Source organism: Geotrypetes seraphini, chromosome 5 (genome assembly GCF_902459505.1).
Source record: "Geotrypetes seraphini chromosome 5, aGeoSer1.1, whole genome shotgun sequence".
NCBI classification, from domain to species: domain Eukaryota; kingdom Metazoa; phylum Chordata; class Amphibia; order Gymnophiona; family Dermophiidae; genus Geotrypetes; species Geotrypetes seraphini.
Genome location: NC_047088.1, coordinates 153815880 through 153830944, shown reverse-complemented (window position 1 = coordinate 153830944; position 15065 = coordinate 153815880). Strand labels below are relative to the sequence as shown.

At 41.3% G+C, this 15065-nt stretch overlaps 1 protein-coding gene across 2 annotated transcripts in view; it reads right to left on the bottom strand.

Annotated features, from left to right (window-relative positions):
- Nucleotides 1–15065, bottom strand: part of VPS8 (VPS8 subunit of CORVET complex) — a 755312-nt gene that overhangs the window by 584538 nt on the left and 155709 nt on the right. For both annotated transcript variants that reach the window (XM_033944522.1, XM_033944523.1), the window contains one exon: nt 8391–8481. In XM_033944522.1, coding sequence (XP_033800413.1) covers nt 8391–8481 — 91 coding nt within the window. The remainder of the gene's footprint in view (nt 1–8390; nt 8482–15065) is intronic.

Here is a 15065-nt window from a genome sequence, read left to right as displayed (position 1 = left end):
ATTTAGAAATATTAAGGAAACATTTAAGAAACCAAAAAGTCTTGACTGCATAAAACTTCAAACCCTTTGTCACAGCAATCCCAAATTAGCTCCTCCTTGTGCTAAATAGAGCTCACCTAAATGAATCAAACTGTTTCAATTAAAAGAACTCTGGGATAAATTTAGTCATGACGACAACAGCAGCCATGGAATTTAACAAACAACTTTTTATTGAACTTCAAATAAAGAAACATATACAATCCAATATAAAAAGGTTAAAAATGTGTTATTCCCTCTTACAAATGGAAATCCAACCACCTTCCTAACCCTCCACCAGAAAGCAAAGGTACACATCACCATCTCCATTCTAAACACAAATTTCCCCCTCCCCTTCCCAGACAAACCAGTACAATCCTAAAGATTGTTCAGGGGCCTGGATTCTAACAGCTCCACAAAATGATATCCCAATCTCTCCCCTTCCCTCCATTACTAAGAAGAATATATCCCGAACCAAGGTATCTGAGTTTTGCAGATTATTCAGGATGAAACGTCTCCCAATCGATGACATTATTGAAGTTAGCAGTCCCAAGTCTCCAAAAACGTCAGCCTATATTTAGAAAATTCCTGTAATACATGAAACTAATTCCTCCATTTCCAGTAGGTGGGTGGCTCTGTTGCTATCCAAGATTGTAATATTCATTTGTGAACCACCAAACACATCTTTGTCTTTTCCACAAAAGGCCCCCAATCTATCCAAAGGTAGTAGTTGTTCAGGAGATCCAATCACTGTTATTCCCAATATAGAAGTCATATAGCAGGTTACCACTGACCAAAAAATGCTTTGTCGGTAGACAAGCTCAGAAAGAGTGAAAGAAAGTATTTTTAGCCTCTTGGCTCTTTAAACATATGGAGGAAGCTATACTACTCGATTTATATAATTGAGCTTGAGTAAAATATGCTCTATTCATAGCTCTAAATTAACACTTTCAAATTGGCATTTACTTTTAGCCCAGGAATGTTTTAGATATTATTTAACATTACCCAATTACCTATGTTCTTCCCTAAATCTTGCTCCCCAAAATGCTCAACTGTTTCCAAATCTTTCAACCTCTGTCTCCATCTGATAAAGAGCCTGATGTAACCCTGACACCGAAATTCCATATACCAAAAACAGTAGAAAAAATATTTTATTTTCTCTCCCTTATGAATATTTAAAAATGATCTATTAAGGGATATTGACAGTCACTATATTTATGGCCTTAAATTAATCTATATCTTTTGAGTGCAAAAATTTTAATTTGATTCTAAATAGATGTAGTTGAGATCGGATGCTTTTGATTGTGGAGACTACTGAGTCAGTGGAAAAAGAGCTACAAGAAAAAATCCAAATAATGGAGAATGATTTGAAACAGAAAACTGTAGTGGAAGAGTTTACTCAATGTATGTCCACAATTCAAACCGCACTTTCTCAGTTTAAGGATGGGTTAAAACAATCATAGATAAAAATATTTAAATGCGATGAGCGTAATTATGCTCAGGATCAGGTATATACTTGGGTGCGTAAACAACCATTGTGCCCACAGAGAAAAAGATTAGCGTTTGAAGAGACATCAGCTGAATCAGAAGCAAGTAGTGAAGAGGTGGGGGAACATCAGCAGAAGGAGTCAATAGAATCAATGGAGTCTTTGGGGAACAAGAGGGGAAACTCCAGAGGACGGTCGGGGACCCAAACGAGGGGGAGGCCCCCATACAATGTTATGACACGAAAGAGGAATCAATAATAATCAATATTTCTCATTTCATCTAATGGACCATCAAACTTCTCTATTGAATCTTGGACTTGATTTTGTTCCAGCAACGTATTATGATGCCTTTAAACAGAGGGTGGAACTATTTCATTTTCTGAGAACATTACAGTTTAAAGTTTTTTTTGCTGAGACTCCATCCACTATGGATATTTCCTTTATAAAACCTATATTGAGATGGTGTCCTCCGGGACCAATGGACTCTAAAATTTCTACATTTAAGGATCTGGTACTTCGAGATCTTGAAATGATTGAAAATGATGTATTAGTACAGAAAATTAATTATATTTTGGATTTTCATCAAAGAACAGCTTTAAAAGATCTCAGAAGTAGATCTGATCTATGTGTTCTAAGACACAGTTCTTCAACCGCCGGTCCGCAGAATGGTGCCGGTCCGCAAAAAAATCTTGCCAGTCCGTGAAGGATTCGGGTCCCCGCCACAACGAAAGGTGCCAGCGTCAGCTGACTTGCAACTTCCTGTTGCCGTCGCTGTGCCGGGACTCCTGCCTTCAACGGGACTCCTGCCGCAGCGGCAGCTCTGTGTGCTTTTAACTTCGGCATAGAGCAGCCCCTAAGCAGTAGTTTAGCACGGTTTCATGAGGCAGCCTTGGGGCCTTTGCTAGGCCGGCCCGCTTCGATGATGCGATGTGGGTTGGTCTAGCAAAGGCCCCGAGGCTGCCTCATGAAACTGCGCTAAACTACTGCTTAGGGGCAGCTCTGTGCCGAAGTTAAAAGCCTAAAGACTCTTGGGCCGCTGAAGGAGGGCAAAGAGCAGCTGTCCTGAAGGTTTCCCTTCCTCTTACCTTTGCAGGTCCCTTTTTTCCACCTTTTTTTTTTTCTTCAAATGGCAACGGGCCCCAGCATTGACATCAAGTAAGTTCCACTGTTCCTTGCAAGCGGTTCTGCTCCGCCAAAGCTTCCCCTCTGACATGAGCCACCCTCAGGGGAAAGAAAGTGACCCGCAAAGGTGAGGGGAAGGGGACAGATGATGGAAGTTGGGGGGGGAGAGAGAGAAGGGGAAGATGATGGAATGGAGGAGATGAGAGAGAGAAGGGGACAGATGATGGAAGTGAGAAGAAGGGAGAGAGAGCAGAAGGCAGATGGATGTCAGTTGAGAGGGGAGAGCAGATGCTGAATGGAAGTGGGGAAAGAACACATACTGGATGGAAGGAGGAGATAAATAAAGGGGGAAGAAAATAGTAAGATAATGGAGGGTGAGGGAAAGGGGTGACAAGCTGTGGGTAGACACAGTGAAAAGAGGGAAACAGGACTAAATACTAAGAAATAATTTAATTTAGATGGGGGCAGAAAATAGAGAAGGAAGACCAGAGAAGAAAAGGGAAGAGAGAGCAGAGAACGATATCAGATCTGAGTGGAGGAAATGAGAAGAGAGAGATGCTAAAAACCACAGGGGGGAGGGAAGGACAGAGATGCCAGACCATGAGGGGAACAGAAGGAATATGATGGATGCCAGACCAAATTTGGGGGGGGGGGGGGGGCAGAAGGAGAGATGGCAGGGAAAGACAGACAGTGAATGGAAGGGGCCGATGCTGGACTGAAGAGACAGAGAAGGTTATCATGTCGCTGTACCGGGCCATGGTATGCCCTCACCTGGAGTACTGCGTCCAGCACTGGTCACCGTACATGAAGAAGGACACGGTACTACTCGAAAGTGTCCAGAGAAGAGTGACTAAGATGGTTAAGGGGTTGGAGGAGCTGCTGTACAGCGAAAGATTAGAGAAACTGGGCCTCTTCTCCCTCAAACAGAGGAGATTAAGAGGGGACATGATCGAAACATTCAAGATACTGAAGGGAATAGACTTAGTAGAGAAAGACACTATTCATCCTCTTCAAGGTAGGGAGAATGAGAGGGCACTCTCTAAAGTTGAAAGGGCATAGATTCCGTACAAATGTAAGGAAGTTCTTCTTCACCCTTAGAGTGGTAGAAAGCTGGAATGCTCTTCCAGAGGCTGTTATGGGGGAAAACACCCTCCAAGGATTCAAGACAAAGTTAGACAAGTTCCTGCTGAACAAGAACGCGCACTGGTAGGGCTAGTCTCAGTTAGGGTGCTGGTCTTAGACCAGAGGGCCGCCGCGTGAGCGGACTGCTGGGCATGATGGACCACTGGTCTGACCCAGCAGTGACAATTCTTATGTTCTTGGGGCAGACGCTGGATGGAAGAGAATGAAAAGGCAATGAAAGCAGAAACCAGAGACGACAAAAGGTAGAAAAAAATAATTTTATTTCTATCTTGTGATTCAAATATATCAGATTTGAAATATGTATCTTGCTAGACATAACTGGGGAGTGCAAAGCCCAGGCAGTGCTTCTTTAGCTTCCAGCTGGCTTAGGGCTCTCTCTGACCAGGGGGCAGTTGCCCTAGTTCCACTCCCCTAACACCATTCCTGTCATGTGTGACTGTGGTATTCTGTTACATGATATTTGTGTAGCATTCTGTAATAATTTGGCTTATTCAGTTTTCTTGATAGTAGAGAGGATATATGTGAAGGGGAGGGGAGACAGGGATTTTGTTGATCTTTGCCCTGTATTATTTGTATTTATAAAATGACAATTGTATAGAATATTGTTTCTTTTTATACTTTAATAAAATATGTTCAATATAAAATCATAACTATTTGAGGCTTGTGCGGATGGGATTAGATGGTTTGTGGGACCGAGCTCGCAGGGATGGTTTTTTAAAAAAATTTCAGTCTTAGTAGTTTGCCGGTCCACGAAATAATTATTTCATTTCCACCGGTCCATAGGTGTAAAAAGGTTGAAGAACACTGTCCTAAGAGATGATAAAGGAGGGTCCACAGTGGTGCAGTCTTGTCAACAATATGAGTTGGAAGCACTGACACAGCTAGAAGATAGAAGATTCTATAAGCCTTTATTGACTGATCCTAAGAATGAGATATTGGAGATAATCAAAAGACTGGTTGACTCAGTATTAAAAAGAGGCAGACTTACCAGCAAGGAGGCTTCCTTTCTTGTTAATAAAAGTTCCAGTATACCATATATCTATTTCTTACCTAAAGTGCACAAAAATGTAGAGGTCCCTATAGTTTCTACTAGAGGTTCAATTTTGGAACCTCTCCCAACTAGTAGATACATTTCTTCAGAAAGCTGTGAAATCAATTCCTTCCTATATACAAGATAGATCTCATATGATTTGCTTATTGGAAAATGTAGATTTAGTTACAGAAAATACCATTCTGGTAACCATGGATGTAGCGGCCCTATATACCAATATCCCTCAAGGGGAAGCCCTATGGGTTATAGCTGAGACTCTTCAACAGATTGATGATGGCCATCGGAGATTGTTACAATTAGCAGAACTAGTAATTACAAGAAATTATTTCTGGTTTAAAGCATCTTTTTATGAACAGATTCATGGAGTGGCAATGGGGGTGACCCTAGCCCCATCTGTGGCTTCTCTCTATATGGTAAAATTTGAAAAATTGGTGGTTTACCCCTCATTTTTTTCAACAAATTTTTTGTTGGAAACGATTTTTAGATGATATATACTTTTTATGGATGGGCACTATGGTTACTCCAGGAGCTTGCCTCTTTTTCTGCTGTGCAAAGAATAACTATTCACTGGCTTCTACCATAAGTGCACAGCTGTTTTGGCTCCAGCTACAAGTCTCTAGCCTCTACTTCCAAGGGTCATTGTTTGATCTTTACTGAATCTCATAATGACTAAAGTCAATACAAATGTTATTTTCCTGGTCCTATAAGCTATAATGGATGCTGAAAATAAATGGTTGTTCAGTTCATTTTGAACCTGGGTCCATTTAGTCTATTTGGCAGTATATGAGTGAAAAATGGCTTCATTTGTTGTGGTTTACCATTCATTCAAAATCAAATGCACATTGTTAGAAAACACACTCTGATTCACACACTATGCTATATATCTGTCTACTTAAGAACACATCTTAGAAAAATGGGGTAATATCTAATAGCTAGTCATTTTTGCGAATACTCGACTACCACTTGTAATGTAATGTAATGTAATTTATTTCTTATATACCGCTACATCCGTTAGGTTCTAAGCGGTTTACAGAAAATATACATTAAGATTAGAAATAAGAAAGGTACTTGAAAAATTCCCTTACTGTCCCGAAGGCTCACAATCTAACTAAAGTACCTGGAGGGTAATAGAGAAGTGAAAAGTAGAGTTAGAGGAAAAATAAAAATAAAATAAACATTTTAACAAGACAGCATTGATCTAAATACTTTGGAAGGTAGAAGAGAGGAGAGAAAGGAATAGAAGCAGAAGGGGGAGCCGTTGAACAGTAGAATTCTGGAGAAATTTAAATGAAAGAAATAGAACAAAACAAAGACAAAAGGCAAAACAATAGATAAGATTAAAGATAAATCATAAGCTGGTAAGAAAAATAAAATAAAACTTTGTCTTCAATCCACGGTTTCAGCGTCAGTGATGAAGTGGAGCAAGTAAGTTTAGGAGGAGCGATTGACGTTTCCAGAAAAGGCTTCTTCAGGGAAGAGACTTGGCAGACAGTCCCAGGATGCCTATGTCTCCTCCCCTGCGATGTTCTCCCATCCATGCATTCCCTCCCAGACACACTGCCCGTGCCCCAGCCGCTCCAAGGAGGCTGCCCCAGATGAGGCCCACGGTGAATGCAGGATTCTCTCCTCTGCGGGAAAGCCGCCCGGAGCCGACAGTCGATCTTCTTAGCGGATTGCATGGGGGGAAGAGTTCACACTCTTGGTAGGATCGGGTCTGTGTGCTCTCGGTGGTTGTGGCTGGTCTCGTTGCTGCTTAGGTGTAAAAGCAGTTGATCTCCACTGCTGCTGATATTTAAAAGCAGGCAGATTGATCTCTCCAATGGACTGCAGGGGGAGGAGTTCACACTACTGGCAGGATCGGGTCTGTGGGCTCTTGGTGGTTGCGGTAGGTCTCGCTGCTGCTTGTATGTAAAAGCAGTTGTTTTTCTACTGCTGCTGATATTTAAAGCAGGTAGATTGATCTCTTAAACGGGATACAGGGGGAGGAGCTCACATGCCTGGTTGGATTGGGGCAAGGGCTCCTATTATAGGCTGCTTAGGTGTAAAAGCAGTTGATCTCCTACTTCTGATAATATTTAAAAGCAAGCATATTGATTTTTCCAACGGAATGCTGGGGGAAGAGCTTACTTGTTTGGCTGGATCAGGGCAAAGGGCTCTCGGTAGTGGTGGCTGGTCCTGTTGCTGCTTAGGTGTAAAAAACAGTTGATCTTCCTAGTGGACTGCTGGGGGAGGGGGAGCTCACACTCTTGGCTGGATCGGGTCTGTGTGCTCTTGGTAGTTGCGGATAGTTCCACTGCTGCTGAGGTGTAAAAGCAGTTGATTTCCCACTGTTGCTGATATTTAAAAGCAGGTAGATTGATCTCTCCAATGGACTGCAGAGGGAGGAGCTCACATGCCTGGCTGGATCGGGGCAAAGGGCTCTTGGTAGTGGTGGCTGGTCCTGCTGCTGCTTAGGTGTAAAAGCAGTTGATTTTCCTAGCGAACTGCAGGGAGGGTGGAGCTCATATTTTTGCAGGACCGGGACTGTGGGTTTTTGGTGGGTTGGTCCCGTTGCTGCTTAGGTGTAAAAGCAATTGATCTCCCACTGCTGCTGATATTTAAAAGCAGGCAGATTGTCCAGGGAGAGGAGCTCTGCACTCAAACTGCCATCCTCCTCGCCTCTATGTTCCGGAATATTGTATATTGTGAAAGCAGGGAGAAATCTCCAGAGCAAAAAAAAGAAAGAGCTGGTGAGAAAGACCAAGTCCCAAGAAGCATAGGGGCTCTGGGGGTGGAAGAGACAAGCCCCCCCCTTGCTCCTTCAGCGCCACACTTACACCCTCCCTTCCCATCCCTGTACCTCTTTAAATCTGTGCCAGTGATAGCAGCTTCTCCTGCCTGATGCTTGTGCTGGTTTTCCCTCTGATATCACTTCCTGGCCCCAAGACCCAGAAGTGATTTCAGAGGAAGCCATGCTGGCATAAGAGCAAGCTAGAGTAATTGCTTATGCTGGTGAAGATTTTAAAGAGGTACAGGGGGCAGGGATTGGCGGGCACAAGCATGGCATGGGGAGGTAGCAGCCCCACCAAGATGGCACCCTTAGCAGTCCACACCACCCCCCCTTACTATGCCACTGATGAGGTCCTCAAACTCTGCTTGAGCAACAAAGAAAGGTAGGCGATTCCAGAAAGGGAAGTGGAAGGAGGAAGAGAAAGCAAGCCCTCTGACAGCCATCCTAGAAGGCTTTGAAAGGAGAAAAACCAAAGTAGGACCTTGCCTGGAAGCAGATGATGACTAGATATTTCCATAAGGAAAGTGCTGTGGAGAAATTTAAGAAATTGTTTGTGGTAAAACAAACTATACACTTGACTGGAAAGAAGCAAACCATTTGCTACTGTGGAGCAATCTTACCTGTTGTATTTGTTGCTGAGCAGCAGGACACTGGTACGGCTTGGAATTACTGAAACACTCTTCTCTAACAGATATTTTCTGGAACTTTGAAAAGAACCCAGTCGACTGGGATATTGCAGAGCAGAACTGATATCAGAAACATTCCTGGTCTAGAGAGGTGATAGTACAGTATGCACACTCACCTACAACAGCCTTTGCTTTGCCTTCATGAAAAGACCAGGCTAGAGCCAGTGCTTCAGTAAAACATTCTTGTTTTAGAAGGTGATCAATTCTCTAGAAACAAATAATAAATTACCAGTGTTAATTTACAGGGTATATAAGGATGTGCTATATCGTATAGCAAAAATATAACACTAAGGGCTCCTTTTACAAAGGTGCGCTAGCGTTTTTAGCGCACGCATCGGATTAACTACCATCTGCTCAAGAGGAGGTGGTAGCAGCTAGTGCGTGCTATTCCGCATGTTAAGGCCCTAATGCACCTTTGTAAAAGGAGCCCTAAGTTGAATGTAGCAAAATGTTATTTTTTAAAATTCTTTATTTTAATAATTTTAACAAAAAGAATATATAATACAATAATCTCAATACAAGACATAAATTACATTTTAACATGATTCATAACCCTTGATAAAATAGTGAGATAACACATCTTGTCATACCAACAATTAAAACAATCCCACTCCCTCTTCTTCTACCCCCCACTGGATTCTCTTTTCATAAGGATAAGATGATATATAATTTAAATCTTTCAAAAATCCTCTTTTTCCTATTCAATGTATTTCTCCCATATATCTTTAAACTTCGCCCATTGATTTGTTAATAGGGCTGATAGTCTATATCAGCATTCTTCAACCGCCGGTCCACAGAAATTTCCTGCTGGTCCACAGGGCCAGCACGTCTATCGGGCCCGAGACAGTGTTCTTCAGCTGTCGGTCCGCAGTGCGATTGATGCAGCGTTATCTTCAGGCAGCGGCTCCTATGCACGACCTATGCCTGACGTCGCAATGCAGAGGGAAGGCTTCCGGATGAGGTGCGAGACGCACTAGGAGCCGTTGCCCGTGCCTTTGTGAACTGCGGCAGTGAGGAAGAGGGAGCAGGCCAGAAGGTAAAGCACAACAGGGAGGGAGGGAGACAACAAAGGTAGGGGGGAATGATTTTATTTTTAAATTTAGTGTTGAATTTTGCCAATTTTGAGAATTTACATCTGCTGTCTGTATTTTGCACTGTGCAGGAAGAAATCCATTTGTTTCTTTTTCGCTGGGGTTGGACTGCATGCAGAGTCTTGAATCTTAGGGTTTGTTTGTATATATTAGTACTTTTAGTTATTGGTCCTATATTTGCATAGGGGTTATTTGTGTTCTGGTAGGAATGAATGTTGAGAAGCATACAGTGTGCTTTGTGTAGTTTAATTTTGTGGTTAACCATTATGAGTTGTTAATAAGATTATATTGTGTGTGTATATATGAAAAATGAATGGAAAAAATGGTGTTACAATTAGTACTTTTATAGGGGTGGGGTCTGGGGCGGAGATTGGGCGGGGTCTGGCCCACGACTTAGCCCAGTGTTTTTCAACCGCTGGTCCCCGGATCAGTGCCGGTCCACAAAATAATTATTTTATTTCTGCCGATCCATAGGTGTCAAAAGGTTGAAGAACACTGGTCTATATTTTTTTTACACACTATTCCTAAACGATCTCTCATATCTCTTATTGTGGGTACATTTGGGGTATGCCACTGCTGGGCCAATATTAATCGGGCAGCTATAAATGCCAAATCCATAAGCTTAGATTGAGAAGATGATAAACCCTCTACTCCAACTCCCAATAATGCCCTTTCAGCATTCATATCAAGAGGTATCTGGATTAACTTACTCACATAATAAAATACTTGCTCGCAATATTTCTGTACCATTTGACATTCCTACCACATATGATAAAATGTGCCTCTTTCACCACATCATTTCCAGCAAGCATAATTTTTCCCTTTAGTACATTTACTAACTAAGACTGGAGTACAGTGTTCCCCCGGTGTTCGCGGTCAGAGGTTCGCAGTCCCGGTCATTCACTGTATTTTCAGACCGCGAACCGCCAACAAGGAGAGGGCAGCGGGAGAGGCAGGAGAGAGCAGCTGGAGCGCTGCGAGTGCAGGAAATAACTTGCAGTTCACTCCGACCACCTCTTCCTGCACGAAGTCGGGCCTTATCCAATCAGGAGCTACTTTAACACGCAGCTCCTGATTGGATAAGGCCCGACTTCATGCAGGAAGAGGTGGTCGGAGCGAACCACGAGTGATTTCCTGCACTTGCGGCGCTCAAGCTGCTCTCCTGCTGTCCTCTCCCGCTGCCCTCTTCAGGCTCCCCCATGTAAAACCGTATTCGCAGTTTTTCGAGATTCGCGGGGGTTCCTGGAATGGAACCCCCACGAATCTCAGGGGAACACTGTAATATACCATCATACTAGAAGTTTAATAGCATTTTCCACCAAAGTAGCTGCTTTAGCTATATGAAAAAAATGTGAAACAATTACCCCCCATTACTCAGACTGAAAATGGGTCACGAGCGGAGTTCCGCAGGGGTCGGTGCTGGGACTGCTCCTGTTCAATATATTTATTAATGACCTGGAGGCGAGAACAAAATGTGAGGTTATTAAATTTGCGGATGACACCAAACTCTACAGCAGGGTTGAAACCACGGAAGACTGCGAAGATCTGCAAAGGGACCTAACGACACTAGAAGAATGGGCCAAAAAGTGGCAAATGAGCTTTAACGTAGGGAAATGCAAGGTCATGCATGTAGGGAAAAAGAACCCGATGTTCAGCTACAAAATGGGGGGATCACTGCTAGGGGTAAGTAACCTTGAAAGAGACCTGGGAGTGATGGTAGACACAACTTTGAAGGCGTCGGCACAGTGCGCCACAGCCTCAAGAAAAGCAAACAAAATGTTGGGTATCATTAAGAAGGGTATCACGACCAGGACGAAGGAAGTCATCCTGCCACTGTGCAATGGTGTGCCCGCATCTGGAATACTGTGTCCAGTACTGGTCGCTGTACCTCAAGAAGGACATGGCGGTACTTGAGGGAGTCCAGAGAAGAGCAACTAAACTGATAAAGGGTATGGAAAACCTCTCATATACTGACAGACTGAAAAAGCTGGGGCTGTTCTCCCTGGAAAAGCGGAGACTTAGAGGAGACATGATAGAAACCTTCAAGATCCTGAAGGGTATAGAAAAGGTAGAGAGGGACAGATTTTTCAGATTACGGGGAACCACAAGTACAAGGGGGCACTCGGAGAAATTAAAAGGGGACAGGCTTAGAACAAACACCAGGAAGTTCTTTTTCACCCAGAGGGTGGTGGATACATGGAACGCGCTTCCGGAGGCTGTGATAGGCCGGAGCATGTTACAAGGCTTCAAAGAAGGTTTGGATAGGTTCCTAGAGGATAAAGGAATTGAGGGGTACAGATAGGAGTAGAGGTAGGTCACAGGGATAGTCAGGGACCACTGCTCAGGTGGTCTGCCTCAGCGGAGGCAACTTCTTATGTTCCTCAATTGGCCATTCCTTCCCCAAATATTTTTCCCATGCTTTCATATATGATGTTTTAATTTTCTTATCAACATGTATAATTTTATATAGCCAAGAAATACACCCTTTCACAACTAGGTTCCCCAACCCCTTTTCAAATTCAGATTTCCTTAAAATTTCTGTTTCCATCACCTTACATGTCATAATATAGTTTTTCACCTAAAAATAGGGAAAAAAGATCTCTCGCTTCCAATTGATATTGGTCCTGAAGGTCTACAAAGGCTTTAACCTCCGCCTCCTCAATAAATTGACCAAAACATCTCCCACCTCTTAAAAATACCCCAGTTAGATTACAGAAGTTAAATAGCTCTAAGTCTAATAGATGCTGCCATTGTAATCTTGAAGTAGGGACACTAGATCATTTGTTATACTATTGTCCCCTTATCTTGACATTTTGGAAATCAATCTGGACCCAAATAAATTGTTTATTAGAGAATCACGTGGCTTTATCATATGACACAATTCTATTTGGTATGTCAATGAGAACAAAGAGCCAAATTTCATCAAATAATAATAAGCTTTTATTGATTATGACAGGAGTCGCCATACAACATATCACGCATAATTGGAAACATTGGAGCAGGCTTAATTACAGTTTTTGGTGGAACTCATTGTGTCACACCTATAAGATGGAGAGAATAATAGCCATACAAAAATGAAATTATAATAAATTTAAAGAGCTATGAGGGCCATTGACAAAATAATGTAATAGATACCATTTTCCATTATAATTACAATGTAAGTGAAGGGGTAAGTGAAGGGATAGGAGAGGGAATTCTGAATTTTATTAAATGATTGGATAAGTAAAAAATAATATTTCATAGGATATATTTGATTACATATGTTATGGTAGGGATGTGAGGGAAGGGATTAAATTTTATGTATTATTGTTAAATATGACAGATATTCAAGTGATGTATTTATTTTTTAATTGTTTATTTATTGATACATTTGTAAGAAGAAAAAATGAATAAAGATTCATAAAAATATATATAAAAAAAAAAATACCCCCTTCCCTACCTAGTATAAAATCTTGTACATATAACATAGGAGAGAAATAAATACTTTTTTCTTTTCCCAAAAGATTTTTCCTACACTTTCCCATATTCCTATAGAGCATCTACTAAAAGGATTACTTATGTTTATTATCTCTTTTTCTCCCAGCCATGGTAAATATTTCAAATCTCTAATGCCTTATATCCCTTCCAACATTTCTTGTTCTACCCTCGCCCATAATTTAAGTGGATATGAATGCCATTCAACTATCGCTCTCAACTGAGCAGCTCTATAATAATTCTCCAAATGAGGTAAACCTAATCTTCCTTCCGCCTTAGACTTAAACATTGCATAAATTCCAACCCTTGGATGCTTTCCTCCCCAAATAAATCTCATTATCATACTATTCCGTTTTTGGAAATAGAATTTTGAAATTTCTATCAGCCAAACTTGGAATAGATACAAAAACCTAGGAAAAATCATCATCTTTACCACTTCCATAAGTCCTAGCCATGAGATAAACATCTTATTCCACCTTTCTAAATCTTTCTGAATATCTGCTACTAGTGGTACATTGTTCTGCTGAAACAAGAGTGTCTAATCTGCTCCCAAAGTTATTCCTAAATAGCAAATAGGTCCCTTTATCCATCTTAAAGGCACTGATCTCTGTAATTCCTTAATCTTCGCCATGGATGCTGATATATTCATCACTTCCATCTTGGATAAATTAGCTTTAAATCCCAAAAGCTGACCATATTCACCCATAATATCCTTAAGAGCAGTCAGGGACAACTCCAAGGCCTCAACAATAACCAATATATCATCAGCAAACAGATAACTTTTGTTCTTCTCCCGCCACCCTCAGACATTTTATCTGTTGGGATTGTCTAATTCTCTGTGCCAGAGGTTCTATAATTAATGCGAAAATCAGAGGGGACAGTGGACACCCTTGTCTTGTCCATCTCTGGAGTTCAAATGTAGGGGAATAATGCCCATTTATTTTAATACATGCTAATGGACTATTATATAATGTAAATATCCAATCTATAAACCTTTTCCAAAACCCATACATCCCAACACTGCTTCCATAAATTTCCATTCAACTCTGTCGAATGCTTTTTTAGCATCGACCGAGATTGCCACCCATTCTGTTCCCTCCCTTCTGGCCCTCCAAACCAAATCTAACACCGTCCTAATCCCATCAGCCGCCTGCCTCCCACTGATAAAACCCACTTGATCCGGATGAATAAGTGATGGTCTATAAGGTGACAATCTATCAGCAAGGACTCTAGCCATAATTTCTGTATCTATTCCTAATAAGGAAATAGGTCTGTATCTAACACAATATATATTGTCTTTCCCTGGTTTATGTTGTATTACCAATCCCGTCAATTTCTCTCTCAATTTTTTTTCCTCCTCTTCTCGAGTCTTTTTCTTATGAGAGGCTATAGAGATTAGCTTTCTCCTTAAGACAGTTTTTAGGAATTCCCAAATTGTAATGGGTGAATATTGATCGATACTATTATTATCTAAAAAATAATCTGTTCTATCTTCTGGATCACCATAAAGTCTTTTAACAGATTATCATTTAATTTCCAGTACCATGTCCCTATCTTTCAATTTTTTATCAAATATCATCCCCACACCTGCTTTCTTTTTCTCCTTCTTATTAGATGCCCAAATTCGCACCAGATAATCTTTAAATTGAATCATCTTTTCTCCCATTTTTTGTAAATGTGTTTCTTGTACATAGCAAATATCATAATTCAACCTTTTCATTTCCTATAAAAACAATTGGCATTTTTGAGGTATATTAAGCCCATTCACATTTAAACTTTCCAATCTTATCTTACTTCCATTCATTCTTTCAATAACCCTTTCATTTCATTCTCTTCAACCTTCCTATCCTTACAGATCTTACAATTTTTTCCCAGGCCCCCCTTAAATCCCCAACCCCTCCCCTCCACCCATTCCCATCGTCCCTCCCCTTCCACCCCTTCCCTCCATTTCCCCTTCCTCCTTCATCCCCTCCTCCAAGACTTCATGTGATTCTCTCACCCTCCTCAACATAACTTATCAAACTTCAAACTTCTCCTCCTTCCCTCTCAATATTCACACATCTCAATCACTTTCTTCACAATTATTCCTACTTATATTAATTGCTTCATCTAAATTATTTAAATGAAGAACTTATTTTCAAACTACTTTATATCATAGTCATTGAACTTAAATCAGTCTATCCATCAAGCAGAGGCCAAAGCATCCTTAGATGCCTGCGATTCCTG